The 19,202-nt window shown below is 37.0% G+C and overlaps 1 protein-coding gene across 1 annotated transcript; it reads right to left on the bottom strand.

The window, feature by feature from the left end:
- Positions 1-1,364: 1,364 nt before the first annotated feature.
- LOC306765606 (G-protein coupled receptor 183-like) lies at positions 1,365-2,330 on the bottom strand (the record flags this gene model as incomplete). The annotated part of the gene is made up of 1 exon (XM_079253088.1): positions 1,365-2,330. The coding sequence occupies one exon, from the start codon at positions 2,328-2,330 to the stop codon at positions 1,365-1,367; it is 966 nt and encodes a 321-aa protein (XP_079109214.1).
- Positions 2,331-19,202: the final 16,872 nt, after the last annotated feature.

The raw sequence follows: 19,202 nt of genomic DNA, 5'->3' as shown, positions 1-19,202 counted from the left end.
CACTTTATTAACATCCCATTACATGTTTCCAAAAATATAATGTAAGTTTGAAAAGTAAAGACTCTCTTCACAGATTCCTTGATCTGTTTTGTACACAAGGTGGCGCCAGACTCAAACAAATATGTGAGTCAGTCAAAATAATTGTTCATACATGGTCATCAAATGGTCATATTATCAATTCTTTTCCATTTGCTTTTAAATATACATATATATATATATATATATATATATATATATATATATATATATATATATATATATATATATATATATATATATATATATATTTAATAGATTTCCTTTTGACATTTAACTTGGAAGTATTTGTAAGTAAAATACAATTATAAACACACTGACCCAGTGTTTATTTTATTTATATCCCAGTCATTATCTTCGTACAACCCTATTTTTTACAAAAGTTGTAACTAATTTAAAGGTAACTAACAGAAAAAAAGATAAAGCATAACAAACTATTTCTCTATTGGTATGTAGGCCTAATATTTTCATGAAAATAATATTACATTTTTGAATGAGCCACTTACATCTACTTGCCATAGATTCACGTACATTGGAGCAGCCATATTTGTGCCACCATTTTTGCCACGGTGTTTCTCAATGGACAAACAATTATGTTTTTATAGTGAGAACCCTTCAAGCTTTAAAACTGCTTTGTGTGATAGATGTTAGAGCACTATTTTGGATAAGTAACAACTTGAAATGCACATAGAAGACAATACACAGTCACATAGTGATGATGTTACTTGTGCAGTCGTCTCTGAGGCCACTGGGTCCACTTGCAGATGAAACATGATTGGGCCTTGATTAATTCTGGCCATGGATGATAACTGTTCATTCCCATACGTGCTTAATGGCAGTAAAACACTTTGGTGGGGCCTAGACTGCTCAACCCAAAGAAGCAGAAGAACCGTGATGATATTTGAAGTAATTTCTATGCTCATCTTTCCAATCAATATCCATAATTCTTACACACTTTAAGGAAATTTATTCTGGCATTACTCCCAAATTTGTACATGCTGTGTTATGTAGATTCCTAAACCTTTACTTAGCTTCACTTTGAGAATCTGCCTCTTTAAGGTGCTCTTTTGTGTCACTGACCTGTAGCCAAATAACCTAAATAGTTGTAACAAGCTCCTCCAACTATTGCTCTTACAGCTAGCTCCAGTCCCCTATTTTCTTATTTTGGACGTGTTGCTGCCATTTACTTTTTATAAAACAGTAAAACATCTCACTTTGACTCCTAAAAAGGTTTTTTATGCTGTTGTGTGAAGTAAATTTAAAAATTTCATCCCTGCATTCTGTTTTTTATTTCCATTTTGCACATTTTAACAGGAAGTTGTATAAATCTACGCTGTAGGATTTTGTGTCGGACCAGATTTCTTATTCTCTGTGCTGAAACAGGAAGAGAACTTCTTAATGCAAGCTTCCGGGAGAAAGGGAAGCCTGTTTAGACGAGACAAGTAGACAAGTGGCTGGACAGTACTGCTAATGTTCAGGAAGGCAAAGCCTACAGGCTGCACATAGCAACGAAACACATCAGGAGAGTAATAGTCTTCAAATGGAAAGAGTGCCACTGGTGGGAGGTAGTTAAACACAATGATGCAAAGGATAGAGAGGACCATTTTGAAGGCCTTTTTCTTCATGGGGTGCATTTCATCTTTACCTGCACCACGAGACTTCTTGAGGGCCCACAGGATGCTTGCGTTACACGCAATCATCCAGGTAAATGTTGCCAGGATCTCACCAGTGAACACCTTCTCAAAGTTGGGCAGGCCTCCCACCATCTTGGCTGCTGAGTAGGCACATGTGAGGCAGAATACCACCAGTGTTAGGAATAGTCTGTACTTAATGTGTTTAAGTTGCCCAAACGTGATGGGAAATAGGACAGCCACAAAACGATCCAGGCAGATGCAGGACCGAAACAATGGGCCGCTGGTGTCTTTCACACCAAAGGTGAACTTAATTGCAAACCACACCTCTTTGCTGTTCCACAGGTAAAGGTTAAAGAAGCTGAGGGGAGTCATGACACCAAAGTAGGCATCCATAAAGGCCAAGCAGCCCAAGAATATGTCTGAGGTGGAGGCCTCTTTGCGATTGTGGATCAGAATTGCAATGACGAGCAAGTTTGCAGGGATTCCCACGATGACATTGAAAGACTGAAAGGTGAGGTCAAACAGAATGGCCTCTAAGTACTGCTCACACCCATCAATCACACTGAAAGGCTTTTTTGTGGCATTGATGGGAACCGTGGTGTTGAGAGGGAGCTGAGTTGGGGTGAAAGTTGAGTTGAACGATGACTGATACCTCTCCATGTTTCTAGAACTGCAAAAACCAAGTACCTAAGAGAGGAATGGTGAGAAAAGTGTTGTTATTAAACAATTATTGTCTGCAATTTTTTGGGCAAACACACACTCGCAGTTATTAACTAAAACAGAAACCAAACACTTTCCTTAAAACCATATGCTTGTTATTATGATATACGTTATTATTCAGCTACAAAACTTTTCGAGCTGCACACAAGCCTGTGTCTGATCATACATGCTGTTGTTCATCAGAACTCCTGCTTCTGATCTGCTGAGAAGTTTATTTTCAGATGGAATAAAGTGGCTGCAGAGGCAGTTGCCAGAGAGTAAAAACATGTTACAAACACCAACAGGGCCTCTCCTCAGGCTGTTATCTTGTTATTGTGTCTGTGTGGACTCTCCTGTGGGAAACGTGACTCCCTGAACACAAGGACATCTAACTCACTTAAGAGACTCTTCTGAAAGCACCACCCTTTCACAGCAGAAATAAAAAGAGCAGCGGCTCATAAATTGGAACAGCAGCGGCCAAATGCTGTTTGCAGACAGTTGTTTGTTAAAATGTGTTAAACTCAAAAGGTTTGTTGATTACATGTGGCTATTTCTATGCTGCTTCTGAAAAGAGGATGATAAATTCAATGAAACCGAAGCCCGATATAAAAGAGGCCTTTAGTGGCCGATTGAGGTTTGAGCTCATTCACTGTCTTTGCAAGAGGATCGCAAACATGTTTCACAAGATGTTAGCAAATAACAGACTTTTTTTTTCTGAGTTTTGGGACTTTTTTCCGGCTGCTCCTGAGTCCTAATAGGGCTGAAACTTTAAGAATCTTTCATTGAAATACACCAAAGAAGTCTGCAGTGATGGGCTTTTGAAGCTGGAGGCTGTGATTGTTCCTCACCACTTCCAGGGGATTGTTCTAGTTTAATGTGGACCTTTCTTAGGCATGGTCCCTCAGTGGATGACGTTCCTCACCTCCCTCTGCTGCCAGCTCAACCGCACACACCCTTGTGGGATTAATCACACTGACGGAGGACTGAAGATCTTTGCCAAACTTGCTCCTCCCTGAGGATGGCAAACCTAATCAGTTATGTTTTTCTTAGAGCATGTCTGCTGACAACAAAGCAGAACATTAAATAGCATCGAAGAGGATTTTGTTGGATAGGTAACAGTGTAACTCCACTTGTAGTTAAAAATGTCTCACTCATTGAATATTGGTTAACATTTTGCATGCTTGGTTAAAAATGTGAAAAAATGTTCATATGGAAGTGAAATTGGATATTTGTCACACTGCTGTCATTGTTCATAACTGTAAATATTCATCAATCATAATTTAAATGATTCAAGCCACTGTCTGTTTACATTTGGTTTTATTTAATTTACTGCACTGTAATGCTTCCTTTTCAATCATCTTTTACTTTATTCTCGGGCAATAAATAATCTCAGTTTTGTTGATGTTTCAGTTTTTGTTTGAAAAATTAGTCAAAATCATCATGATGTGTTTACTCAAGTCACTTTTCCAGAAAAATGCATATAAAATACTTTGTTCTAATGTTAAATATAGCCAAACACAGCCAGCGGAGAGGAAGTGAAAGTTTAAACATTTTCTAATCACATAATTCTGAATATGAACACAGTATTAAGATAAAGCATGGCAGTCCTTTTCCCCCACAGCTATTTCAAAATGGAGTAACCCACTTGCTCTGATTGACAGTAATTTCACTAAATGTAGTCAATCTGGTCATTTTAAATTGAGCGGACTGACTGGAATTAGATCATCTAGCCACCCTGCTACTCAGCACATTTAGTTAATGAAGCATTCTGATATGAGAAGCAAACTTTGCCAGATAAAACTAATTCACCAAATTGAATTGACTAGTGCAGCATTTTCAAGGTATAAACTCACCAGTTAGAAATGCTCTTCTCTGCTGTGTGTGATGCGCCGTGTCATTTCAAGCACTCATTTATAAGTTCTCTCAAGTGTCGTGGATTTGACGCAGACCATGAAGGGAGGATCTGTTTAATATCATGAGAGACGAGCAACTTTAATAGTTGGTACCTTTTGTCACGGTTAATATTGAGGAGCTTACATTTATGTTAGAGGTATTTGCATGACAGGAAGTATAAGAAAAAATGCAGGCTTATGCAAGCAAGTCACAAGGAGATTTTCTGCAGTCTTTTATTTAACTTTGAATTAAAGTACTTTTTCTCTTCTTTTAGTTGGCAGTGAAGTATTTTCAACCTTTAAACTGCTGATAAGTTACGGTTTAGCTCTGAGCCGTGGCTTGTTTTTTGTTTGGTGAGCCATGGATTGAGAAATCCGCAAGCTCTGGATGCATGGCATTTTGAGGTTTTGTTTTTGCTTGCATTACTGGAGACATTTAACACAGATACATCAGCAAAGGTATCTTTTGGTGCATGATGGCTCACACAAACATCTACAGAGATACACACTGCCTTAGCACAGCTCACAGATTCTTTCTGGAGCATCAATTAGGATGTGAAGTAAAAAGACATAGAAGGTGTGTGAAGCCTGAGTGTGACTTATGTGTCAGGGGGTATTAGACACGACTGTTTCACATAGTGGTTAATTGCATTTGGGCCTCTGCGTAGGTAAGTAGAACCCAATGTTCTGTTCCCAAGTGAAGAGGTAAGGAAAGCTCCCGATAGCTGCTCCACAGTAGTTTAAATCACACAAATGAGAGATTGAGAAAAGTGTGAGATACTTGCATCAGCTCTTTTATTGTCTATGGGGGCAGCAGAGTACTACACTTCATTTCATGGCCAATAAGAGCAGCAGGATTTCTCACTTTTGAAGCTTTTTTTGACATGAGATGATGTTTTTCTCTGAAAATAATTCCTTCTCTACATTTCCTCTGCTTGATAGCCTCGATGTTGCAAGGAAAACAAACAAACAAACAAAAAAAAACAAAACAAAAAAACCCCCAAAAAACAGAGAAAGTAACAGCTTGAAGTTAAGAGATTTTTTCTACAATGTAGAAAAAGCTAATCTATCAGAAATCTTAAAAAGTTGTACAATGTTTAATGTTCTCAGTTTGATATTATGTAACAAAATGGATGTCTCAAAGCTTTATGTGTTGAGCTATTTGTAACTGCTTCAATCCTTTGACTCAACCCTGTTTTGTAGGCTGTTTTAAGATTTGTATTCAAGTTGCAGGAGGTGATAATATGTGGTACCTGTCTGTGTCAGGCATTTACATGCATTTTTTTTTTTTTTTTTTTTTTTTTTTGCAGGTAACAAACTCCTGAAACAAGCATTTTATTGCAAAAATTAAATAAAATAAAATTAAATTAAATTAAATTAAATGGTGAGAAAAAAACCTAACAACCAAAACAAAACACCAACATACACTAGTCAGCCACACAGTAACTTCTGTAGTTCTGAGATGAGGTTAATAACCTGTATTATAATACACTTTATGACTTTACATGTAGCATAATTTTATGAGTACTTTAGTAGTAGTATCAACTATCATTCAGATTTTATAACAAAACTGTGGTGTGAACATAGGCAAGCAGTGATTTTCCACAGAAGAAAAAACCCAGCAGCCTCCAGTCATGCCACGGTGAAAGGGATGTGGGTACACCCACACACTCATGTACAAATACACACAGTCACAGGCAAAACAGAAAGCAAGGTCCAACAGCATTTGTTGCACACAACATTTGTATATGTAATGTAAAGTTGTGTCTCATACATATATGCATATACAGCAACACATGCATATTAAGTGTGTTGTCTTTACTTCTTACTTCTAAATCTAAAAACTGATTTATATTCCTTTCATGAAACATTGTGGCAGTAAATTCAGCCAGCAGAGATTACAATGGCTGCTTTCATGTTCATCCATGGAGCTGTATCCTGTTGTCAAGTACTTACTGGGATCATATGTTGGAGGGAAACATGTAAATCCAAATACAGAAAAGCAGTGAGGTGGAAGATAAATAATCTTATGATGAGCTATAAACACATTAGGCAATTCTCACGGGATTTTCAGTGTTTTTCTTAAACTCTCTGAAAATTGTGGGAAACTAAATTGGCTGTAAAGGGATACGTGCATCATGGCATTTGGGAGAAAGACAGCTGGAATGTGAAACGGGATGGAAACATTTCTGCACACCTGGAGAAGCCATCACAATTCAACAAACCTGCAGATGCATTCAAGTAGAAACCGAGAAAAAAATTATAGAGATGATGAAAGAAGAATAAAAGATGTTATTAAAATCATTAGTCATTAGTTATTAAAAAACATTTCCCCCAGACAGTCCTAATAGCTGGAAAACGTTTTAATTTCTCTGTTGGTTTGAATGTCATCAGCTACATGTAATCCTGAAGATAAACAGGTGATCATGTGGGACGTCCAGCCAAAACTTCTTTTAAGAGTATTTTTGACATGAAGGTAAAGTGGAACATAATGAATACTTCAATGCAATATTGGGAAAGAATAGGCTACTGAACCTGCTGGCTTTCATATCAAATCAAGTTAATTTAATAAGCCCTTTTCATAGCACAACATGCTTCATATTAAAACAGTTTAGGCACATTTCAAACGCCCAACAGATCACAATCTCTCTTTCAAATGGACTTATGCACTCTCAACATCTGTTTAGACCAGGAGCCAGCTCACTTTGACCATAGAGACCGCCTCCACTGGTAACCAGCCAGATTAGGGCAAGTGGGTGTTCCACACAGCCACCCAGATAGGGGTGACCACTGTGGCAGCAAAACTGCAGACCAAGCAGGCATAACCCCCAGAATGAAGGATCCACAGAAAAAAGCAAATTAAAAAAAAAAAAACACTAGTTATGTTTTTCTCCCATTAATATTTTTTATAACTTAATTAGTTTTGTAGGACATATAACACAAACTCAAATGCAGTCATTTTTAGCACTTATTTATTTAAGTTAGCAATTTGAATAAATAAATTAAATAAAAATTAAAAAAAGCAGCTGCTCAAAAAAATCTGCATGGTAAACCATTCTATGTGTCTTTTCCCTGGTTTATAGATATGTCTATAGATAGTTATTCTCAGGAATTACCACTCTGTCTCTGTCAAATGAAGTTGAGAACGTGTGTGGATAGGAGTTAGGTAGGTCGTATCCAAGGAAATGGGACTATAGACACTTGTTTCTGAAAAAAAGAAGGAATTTTGCATTCAGATTTACCGTTCTGTATCACAGGTATTATTGTTTTATTGTGGGCAGTTTTATGAGAATCAGAGGAGTTTCACAAAGGAAGCAGATTAAGCTACTACACTTAAAAAAACCCACCCAAAAAAACCTGCGACTGACGATATTTATAAATGACTTCACAACATTTCTACACTGCGTAAGTGGTAGATGGTAAGAGGTATTTGTTTCCTAATAGAAAAAAAAATATGGTGTGACCTCTAGGACATGAAGAGGCATTTTCAGATTTTAAATACACACAAGGCTTCAAGTCAGAATAAAATTTGATTTAGCATTGCCAACAATAACAGTTCTTTTGGAAAAAGCAGAAACCAAAATCTAATTGCCTGAATCATGTCAGAGATAATTGGACTGGCACGACTGATTGAAAACAATAACATAAAAACTGTGAAAACTGCTCTACTTTAAGATGATTTGCTCTGTGCTGCCAGCAGCACCTGGCTGCTTCAGTGGAAGCATAGACCATTCAGATGCTCCATATGAAAATCACATTACTCTTACGGGTAGCGGGTTAATTTTATACAACATTAGTAAAAAATCAACTTCCATACAGTAATGGCACACAAATATACACATACAATGCACATAGAATAGCTATATGCAAACACAAAACCTACTCTATATTTCTTCTCTCTGCTTTCATTTTAGGTCTATAAAGATCAGCGTAAATTTCGTTGAACCCTAAATTTATCTCCAGAGGATTCGCATGAACTGTGCTGGTCCTGTACAGCTGGAAAAGCTCTCTGGGCTTCTTGCTGCTTAACATAATTTGCCAACATCCATCGAGGTTTGTCACCTTCAAAAAACTACTGTCGAGCCCTGAAAGGTAAGTCTCCAATTTCTGTGAAACTAATAAATTATATTTGTATTTAAAATGACTGCGGTTTTGCAAATTTTTGACATTCTCACCACACACTCTTTTTCTGCAACCCTCATTTCTTTATATATAGTTTGCTGAATAATAAATCTCCTTACAAAGCTTTTAATTCTTCCCAAACTTCTTCTGTTGATGCAGAAGGAAGATTTGTCTCTTTAAATTAATTAATCTGTGCATGCTATGAAGATTGGACATTCACATTTTGAAGAAGGCTGGAATTTAGTCACCATCTTCTTAATTTGTTAGTCATATCTGCTGCCACATATACATTTTGACCTCTGCATGATCCGATATAAGAATGAATCCTATGTTGCACGAGGTCAGACCTGAAAAGAAGAACAAAATATAAAAAGTAATTTAATCTGTCATATAAGCTTATAAGCACAGTAGAAGGTGTGGTCTCTACTACTAGCATTCAGCAATCCCCAAATGTAGCTTAGAATGTCAGCTGATCTATGTTTTCTAGAATTAGGATTGGTAAGATCAAAAACTGTGTCAAATCCTAGTTAAAATCTCCACATAAAATGATAGGCAGGTTACACTCTCTTTGTACTTCTCATATTTTACCTTCCGGACTTCCAAAGAAGAGGGGCTCATCTTGTCAAGACTCTTCAGACCACATGACCTTCCAAAAAAGAGCCATTTTCTCAGCCTCTATGATGGTTTTCTTATGTCTACATGGCTGTTCAGTCCCAATATCTTGTGTTCCCTTTCACATTGTGCATGTGGAAATGCTCTTACTTTTACTATTAAACATAGCTCTGAGTTCTACTGCTGTTTCCACTTGCCAAAGTAATGTGAAATTAGTCACATTTCAGATCACAATAAGTTTCCCTAGAATTTTTCTTTACTTCTGGAAAATTTTTATCTTGTTAAATGTCTTAATGATCCAACATCTCAAAGTTGTTGATGACAGACAAGATAAACTAAAACTTAAAACGTAAATTTGAACTTTGTTATCCCTTCATCTCACAGTTTAATCATCTGAAGCTCATAGTATGTACTGTAATTTTAGGATTTTTTTTCTCTTAAATGAGAACTGCTGTTTAAGTAAAGGATTTGATTTCTTTTTGCAGCATTAAACCTCACCTCCTCTTGAATTCTGCTACACTGGACATGTAAAGGTGGACTTTGATGATTTTAAACAGATTACCAAATCACTTATTTGCATAAATTTAAAAGCAACAGACACACAGTTTGGAACATATTAAAATGATTAAGTGCATTTCAAACTGCATCTGTTTATTTCCCTCCAGAATATAGCGTGCTTTGTCAGAATAAAGTCTATCATGCACAGGGAGGAGTGGATGATTACCCCATGAGCTTCATGAACCAAAAACAAAACTAATCCTGTTGTAATTTTTTAATGAATGTTAGCCTCATCCTTTAAAACAGTTACATACATAAAAAGAAAACAAATGTTTGAGTCCAAAAATACAAGAAGAAAGAAAGAAAAGAAGCTCTTGTAAAAAACTAAAACAAGAGAAAACTTTACCATAAACTGTTTCAAGTTCAAGTGGAAGAAAAAGAATGAGGATATAACACCATGGATCTGATGGCTATTTTTACACTCAGGGAAACGGTCCAAGTCTGCGACGTGAGCTTCTGGGCTCTATTGTGGTGTCGTAGTCCACAGAAATAAACACCTGCTGCTGTTCTCAGAATAAAAACATATAGTGTCAGAGCAACCAAGCCAGTGAGCACAGGGCTCTGCACAAAAAAACAAACAAAAGAAAACAAGAACAAAATCTTCAGAGACCAAATATTGTACAGGCTGTTAATCTGAAAATCAAATGGAGGCATGCAAAATGTATTATTCATCTAACTACCAAGTGGGAAAAGTAGATTTGTTTGGTTTTTGAAGCAACTGTCAAACAAAAATCAACTTCCACTGTCAATGATGTGACCCTTCTTTGAGAACAACAATCAGAACACAGTTATGCACAACATACAGCCCAGGGTAAAATGTAAGATGAACACAGCTGATGTTGTCTTCTTCTGTTACCAAGCTGCATCCTCAGAAAGATTCAATCAGAAGCACCCATGAGATCCCAAGGGCATAAGTGTTAACTGATGAATAAATAACAAACTAGGGTCTGTAATTGTGTCTGCTGCTCATTGATACATGGATCTTTTACTAATATAAAAGTAAAAATTTCAAAACCAAAACTTATTTTCTGTAAAGTTGCCTGAGGCTTGAGCTGAAACATTTTATAGCAATTTCCCCTTTTTCAAATCCTTCACACATGATAGCATTGCTACCAAGATCAAAACAGTGGCAGTGGAATATTATTTTCCCAAATACTAAAATTAAAAGGCATCTCTACGCTCAAATAATTAAAAAATGCACAGGAAATCTTAACTAGATTATAGTCAGACTCAAAGTGAAGTAGTTGTATTTTTACCTTTCTTATGAACACTGAATAAAAGCAGTATACAATAAACAAATGATGAAGATTTTTCAGCAGATTTTAAATAGTACATTTTGAATAACTTCACCTTTTGTGATGCATTTGTAAACAGTATAGTTTGCACGCTGCTGTGTGCATTCCTGGATTTGGACAGATTCTCTCCAACGTTTCTAAAAGCTGTTCCAGATTTCCAACATACTGTACTTTTACTTAACCCTGTGAATGAAGACTTCTGATAAGAGGGGCAGCTCGCTCCACTCTCTGAAGAGGCCTCTCCAGGGGGGATCAATCTCTTGCCAGCTGGCTGTCAGAGGTAGCAGGGTGAGAACACAGATGATAGCCTGTCAACATGAATGCACATCCATCAGCTCCTTTCTGATCACCCTGACAGCCCTGCTGATGGAGCTTTGGCTGAGGAACACTCAGGAGAGCCTAGAAATGCTTGAATGGAAACACGCACACATCGGCTGTTTGTGCTTCATGTTGCCTTGTTTGGAAATTTATGGGTTGCTGCTCAGAGTCACATCATTTACCAGTGACATACCATTACAGCAGCTGTAGTGTCTTTAACAGTGTCAGACTGTTCAGAGTTAATTAAACTGGTTTGAAATGTATTTTCTCCCACACAGCCTCTGAATCATTTAAACATCAAGAAAAGAGATCAAATTATCCTGAACACAGTGAATTAGAATGATTATAAAACAATGCTGAATGTTACGTGTGAATGAGTCCGTCCTTACTGATGGGAGTATGTCGGACAGGTCACCAGATGTGAAATTATGGTCGAAATCACTGCTCTGCAGTTGCTTTCAAGATAGTTGAATAATGATTTGTCAGATGAAAGATTGAGTTAGAACAAAGCAACAATCTGGAAATGCTTTGTATGACCTTGAGCTGACATGCATCTTAACGGGCTGCTTTTCAATAACAATGTCCATTTCCTTATCTAACAAAAGAAACAGAAAAATATGTAAAAGAGAGCAGCGTTAATGGGAATTCGGTCCGATTCTTATATACTTTGCTTTTGCAGGGTTTTGCACATTGATCCTATTGTGATTTTTTTTTTTTTTTTTTTTGTAATTGGCAGCTTAGCTTTTCCTGCATACTAGATTGAAACTGTGGGGCATGTGAAGAATGTCCCTTTTGAGTGTGGTTAAGTGTTTACACAATGGAGTGACTCCAACCACAACATTTAACATGTTTACATTTTAGATAATTCTTTTAATTTAATAAAATAAATATATGATATGTATAACATATAAATATATATATATATTTTTTATAGTAATTACATAAGACCAATGTAGCTGAAACTAAACATGGACTTAAATTTTTTATCTAAAGCACTTTGGATCGTCATGTACATGAAATGAACAACACAAATAAATTTGCCTTACCTTCCATTTAACAATGCTCTAACTGAAGCTCCACATTAAAGGTGTGCTGAACAAATAGGTGAGGCTGTATGACTACGCTGTAGCCTCATGACATCCATGTGCAACACATGTGCAGAAAATGCCTTTTAATAGCTCAGAACATAAACTTTCCAGAAGTAGACCCGCTGATAAAAGATGTTTCAGAAGAAGACTGATGTGACAGTCTGAACATGTCAAATGCTTTCTAAAAAGAAAAACAAAGATTATTGTCTGATGAAGTAAAGAAACTTTAAATCTAAAATCAGAGGGGACATCATGAACCCATCATGCTAAAACATAACCAATATATTTCTGACCAGTGATGCATCCTTCATCCCATTAAAAGCCTGAGAACTATGAGAGAATATCTGTGCACCACTGTGCACTGTGCCACATGGAAAATAATATTCTGCCAAATGCCAGCTGAATGGTCAGATTTAGAGAGTTCAGACTCACACAACAAGCCCGTCTCTGAGGGCCAGGCAGCCTCAAGGCCAGGCTACAGCTGACCTAAACATTACCACACTGCTCTCTCACCTGTCTTTTTCTTCTGCTTGCATGATTCTTCAGACCTTTTCATCTCAGCGCTGACTGAATTTTTCCCACACTGTTTATGCTAAGTTTTCATGTCAGCGTGTTGTTAAAGTTGGTCTTGGCAGGAGTGTGTCCATCTGGTGAAATCTGAATCAGCTGTGAACTGATACCCTGACAACACTGTAAAATGAAGTGACAAAGTAAAGTGTTGCTAAGGATGGATTAGCAATTATTTCAGCCACATGAAACCAGGCAACCTGTTTAGTTAACAAGATTTTATAGTACCTTTTCTTTTCTTTTTTCTTTCTTTTGTTCCATCTCCTCCAACTTTTTGTAATGTGGACAGACTTGCAGACTAATTATTGGCCTAAAATGAATTGTAAATCTACAGTAAATACAGGACAGTAGTTAGGAGAAGGAGAAGTGAGTTTATTGGAAGACACATGGTGAATCATCCTAATTTGTGTGGCACACTGGGTTTGTTTTTTAGTTTTACTCAACTGGCTCCCTCTGATGGATGGCTGGGAAATGGACTCATATCCTCTATCACACCCTGAGTCCAGCAAACATATTCACACATGCATCACAAGGGATTGTACTGGTTTGAGAGTCCTATTTTAATCTAATTTATTCTAATTCATATCTTAAACTGTACATTACCTTTAAGGTACATCAACAACTCTAAAGATTGTACATGCTAAAAGAGATTTGCATGTAAAAACTCTGATTCTTCAACAGAGAGAATCTTGCATTCAAGATTTGCAAAAGTGCTTCGCACATGAAGAACACCTGGACCACACACACACACACACACACACATACACAGATATAAAATCTCTCCAGCTTTTGGTTAACACTGTATGACTGCTTCTGCTTTCAGCCAGACCACTTTTGCATCATGTGAACACATTTACAGTTTTTTTTTTTTTTTTATTTTGTGTCCCAAGGGTCTGTTTTGATGAAGAACGAAAAAGGATACATTTAGTCATTTTGTAAGGCAAAAAAAAAAAAAAGGCTAAATCACTGACATACTAAGAAAATATGCAAGGAACATTGGGTAAACAGAATTAGAGATCCTGTAAATGATATGTGCTTTTGCTGATGATCTTGCATTTTGCATTTCAGGGGAAAGACAATGAGGCACGGGTGTGTGCGTGGGGATGGGGTTGCATCTGATCTAAAAGCATTTGAGCTTTTCAATATAAATACAATGATGCTTGACCACTGGGCCCAGGTATTTTGCATGACACTGTGGCCCAAAAAGAGCTGGAGGCAGTTTCAACATCAACGCTCAGTCACAAGTTATTCTTGTAAATCTTGTGTTTCACATCAAGAGGACAAAAGTCACAGGAGCTACTGCTCGCCAGTCCTTTCCCTGCTTAAAGCTTGACATCTTCAACAGCAGCTGTTGCAGCATGCGACTGATAAAAATATGTGTACGTGGTTATTTGACCTGCTGACACTGTGCACTGCTACTGGCAGTCTAGGGCTTTTGTTATCAGTACAGTAAATAAATAGGAAAGATTGTTTAGCAAACTAAGAAAAGCTGAAGGCGTTATTGGGTCAAAAGCAACATCTATGTGAGGAGGATGCAGAAATTATACACAAATATTAAAGGACACAATATTAATACTCCACAGATCTCCTTCATAGAAAATATAATGTGAGACGGTACAAATGGGGGAGTTTTGTGTTTTAAAGGGAATTTTGCAGATTGTTGCTTAAGCTGTACACAGCTTATTGACACATGTAGAAGGCCCTTGACCTCCATTTATGGGCAAAGTTCATATCCAACAGTGTGTGTGTTTTGCAAGTGAAACAATGTTTTGTTCAAAGATTCATTGCCACAGCATACAAGTCTGCAGTTTGGAGGGAAACTGTGTGCCATGAGGAATGTACTCAAATTCACTGCAGGGTGAGGTGATTGATTAGCTGGTTAAAGGTAAGAGAAATCCTTCACTCTGTTCCTTCTACAACAGGAAAGCTAAGCTTTCCTCATGAATTTTGAAAATGCTGACATTATTCAACACAGTCCAATTCTTTGTGAAAACATTCATCTCGCCTAGCTCAACAAAACTGTGCACGATCTGAATGATTATCTACTTAAAAGTCAAACTCAGAGCCAGTTTAGGATGAAAAGACTCTGGGTAATTATTGATTATTTCAGCTGGGTGTTTGGTTGATGATCATACCAAAACTAAGCCTGAGCTAAAATTTAGAAAGTAAATTTTCCATTGAGAAAAAAAAAGACAAAAAAATAGCTAAGTATGGCAAATTAAATGGCTTTATCACGTATAAAATGTTTTGTAAAACAACAGCTGAGAGCACATTAAAGTTGTGAAGTAGTACAAAGAAAGAGGAAAACCAAGTTCAGTGAGTAAATAAACTATTTATGCAATTGGAAAGAAGTTTGAGGAACCGCAACTGCCAAAAGCGCACACCAACAAGGTCCAAATGTATTACTGTAATAGATTAGAGAACGTCCAACAAAAGCAGCTCCTGGGTTTGCTGAACAAAAGTAAACAGGAGTAAAACAATGAATCACTGATCCACTAACCATGTCAGTCTGATGCTGCGCTTCATGTTGGTCATTTTTCTTTGTTGTTGAACCAGAAAAATCATTGTGAGATTTAAATCCTCATAAAAATGTTTTAATAATGAATTTTATCCAGTGACTATACTGCATTTCTTTTGCTTCTTGTTTTTCTCAGTTTTTTTGGAAATTGCAGGGTTTCTTCATATGATGCAATTTGACAGTTAAGACAATTGTATTTACTTCAAAACTTGATACCAGTTTGACACTGCATAGCTGCCAGCCATATTTCACAAAGGGGGAGATCTTTACTGCCCCTCCTTCAGCATGCAGCTGCTGCTTCAGCTGTCACCAAATCACTTCCTTAAACACTGTCTCTCCTTAGTGCTTTGAGTTCTTTATCTTGCTCTACCAAAATTTTTCCTCAACATCCCTCAAACGTGATCTTTCTTCTTTCTGAATTCAGTGAGGTATTTAATTTGACCTTTTTTGAACACTGACAAGAAAGATTAGAGAATGAATATATGAAGCTGGCACTGGTGATGCATTATCAAGAAGCACTTATGCAGAAACAAAGCAATCTGACAGGTAAAGAAAATATCCAGATGTTTCTATTTAGTTGCCAGCCTGAGTGTAATAATTACTGGCATGTACAATGTGCCCCCCCCCTCATTTTTTTTTTTTTTTTTTTAGTTGGCATCTAAGGATCTGGAGTTTGGGGTAATCTATTAAAGTTCAGCAAGTTGTTTGCTGAACTTTTTTTTTTTTTGTCTCTGTCAAGTTTACTTCCATAAATTTTTCAATGAGATGCAGTGAATTAAAATTTGCACTGTCAAATCATTGAATGGGACATAACTGTAAAGAATAAAGAAAAGAGAAAGATGGAGAAAAGGCCAAAGAACACAAAACTGGACTAAAATTCAGTGGCAATAGGTCTGATATATCACCCCCAGTGCTATGGACCTCAATATTACTGAAGCAGTGTCATCTGGACAGAGAACATGAGGCGGTAAACGCAGAAACAGAGCTTTAAAATGTTCATCAAGTCTTACAAATAATAGGTTTATTTTAATTCTTCTTTCTGTGATTTCACCAGATAGTGATGATATTTATTCCCAAGTCTGTTTTCACTTGTCTCATTAAATCACAGCACAGCAAAATATAAATGATGTGAGGCTCATGAGAACTTTGAGCAGTACTTCTGATTTCTGTTTCCTTTGTGTGGTGTGAAACCGAACCTACCTGGATACAATAAAACCTGGCAGCTCCCGTTTTGAACTTTTAACAAAGCATCGCCTCTGAACGTTTTGGCTGAGCAAAGATCATCCATCTCTAGGTTGAGACCCCCCACCTCCCTTTCTCCCCCTCCTATTCTCTCTTACGTCACGTGGGTACAAGGAGCGCAAGTAAGCGACGGAGCGGCTCGCGCTCACTGTCACTGGTGCCAAATACACACAGGAAGACACACCGACAACTTAAGTGCTATTTTTTCCTTTCTTTTATTTTATTCCTCGTTTAGGAGTTTTATTTAAGACCACCAGCAGCTCCTCTTTAGAGCTGCTGCTGACAGAGCAGAGAAGTTCCTGCCCAGACAAGCAGTCATTTTTCTTTTTGCTTTCTTTTTTTTCGTTTTTTTTCCTTTCTTTTTTGGGGGGGTGAAAGTTGGATTACAGACGGCTTAAAATGAGAGGGAATAAACTGCTCAGATGATGAGCGGCACTGACGGACACTTTTGGAAAAGCAACGGAATTCCGTACTGTCAAAGGTAATTGTTATTATTATTATTATTATTATTATTATTATTATTATTATTATTATTATTATTATTATTATTTCACACGCTTCCTTAAATTTATGTTTTTATAGGTTGATAATGATAATGGTTAATTTGCATAAATACCTGTAAGAACTGACCTCAGCCTCACACACGGCTGTCACTGTGAACTTGCGCATTTCTGCATGTTGGGACAATGTTACGCTTCTGGAAACGTTCCTTAAGTTCAAGCAACTGTAGTTTCTGCAGCCGCACGTCAGAGCACGTGCTATGTTAACCAGCCTTTATCTTTGACTTTGACGCTGTCAAAGAGCACGTGGTTTCAGTGGTGAATAAAGCTACACATATGCTGGAATGAGGTGCTTTACCTGCTCATCTTATCAGAGCTTTGACTTGCAAGCGCCAGACTCAGTCTCATGGTTTATAAAGGAGGAATAAAGGAGGGTTTCAGACCGTGTGTGCGCGATATTTTGTTGAACATTTGCTCACTTTGCTCAATTTTATGCTCAAATCAGTCAATTCATTTGAGTGAGATGTCCGAAGTTTGAATACTGAAACTGTTTCTATATTAAATGAATTTTTAAAAATATTTTTAAAAATAATTTGAACATTGTAAATGTGGAGTGCTTCTGGATTATATTTTGTTGTAAAGTGTCTTGATAGACTTCATTTTCTCATGAACAAAAAACAAAACAGTTAAAGGTGAGAGTCCTTGTCTTTTAGAACTCAACTGTGTGCCAAACTCAATAATTAAATATATTCAAGCCAAGTTATTAATGTGACATAATTCAAGTTTTATGCTCTGTTTATTTAAAAATGTAATAAGACACCAAGCAAAAATATAACAACAAAACTCTTACCCTCGTCAATGATTTAATACTGAATATATATTAATTTGATTGTTCAGAGAGCTCATTGTCCAGGAATGATTTCATACTAATAAAACCCAGTTGAGCAGCATCATGCAAGTGAAAAAGACAATGCGGGTCCCCAGTCCCTCGTGCATCATGTATTGCATTGTGTTTCAATTAAATGAGCCTATTGTCAGGTAAACATGTCCCTCACATAACTAAAAAAACAGCTCATTCATTAGCATCACATCTGTTGCAGTGGTGCAACAGAGATGCACGCTCCTTGGTGAAGAACCGTAAGCTGAGCTTACAGGTGCGCTGCATGAATGAGTGATATCTTGCTCTATATGCTATTTCCAAAAGTGATTTGCAAACATTAGCAGGTGTTGCAGGTTTTTTAATACATACAAAAGAGTTGTTAATGAAGTTTTGCAATGCATACAGTTAAGTCTCTCCTCAGAAAGGGCTGCAAGAGTCAGCTGGATGAACTTTTCACTGCTGTGAGTTTCAGTTTGTATAGAAGGACATAAGGAAAAACACTGTATCATCATCACCTTTGCAATCAAAGATTTTGGCATTCAGCAATGAAAACAGCAATATATATTAAATAAAACACAAATTACAATAAAACACAGACACACACAAAAGAGTCAAATAGAGTTCAAAGTGATGATGAAGAGGGAGAATGACAGGGTGAGTAAGGGAAGGGGTGTGGGGCGTGGGTTGCAGGGAATTGATGGTGGCTTTGGGGAAAAAGTTGTTTGCCAATCTGAAGGTTTTAGATTTTAAACATCCAAATCTTTTCCTTAATGGAAGGGGAAATAACAGAGTGTATCCAGGGTGAGTCTTGTCATTGATTAAATGAATAAGTTAAATGGTTGGTATGAATAACAATACGACAGTAGGGGCTGCATTTATTAGCATATGTGACTCCTATATGCATGCGCAAGAGCAGCTATGACTGCAAATGTGATCCATCCTCAAGAGTTAACAAAAAAAAAAGAGTGCTTTTTATTATTTTCACACCTCTTTTGAGATAAAGCATACCAAGGTCTGTGAAATGAAGCATTTCTTTCAGTGTTTTGTTGTAAGATTTAATTTTAATTTGTCTGATGGTTGCTAAAGTTTTTATTGACTGACAAAAAAATGAATCTGATAGCTGCAATTCAGTCTCATGTAAGAAAGCTGTGGCTTTTCCTGGGAGATTTCTGGTTTATAAAATAACACAAAAATATTTTTAATTGTTGCCCTGATGTTATTTCACATTTTAAACATGGCTG

Source organism: Telmatherina bonti (assembly GCF_933228915.1).
Source record: "Telmatherina bonti genome assembly, chromosome: 14".
Classification (NCBI taxonomy): Eukaryota; Metazoa; Chordata; class Actinopteri; order Atheriniformes; family Telmatherinidae; genus Telmatherina; species Telmatherina bonti.
This window is presented reverse-complemented; position numbering and strand designations above follow the sequence as displayed.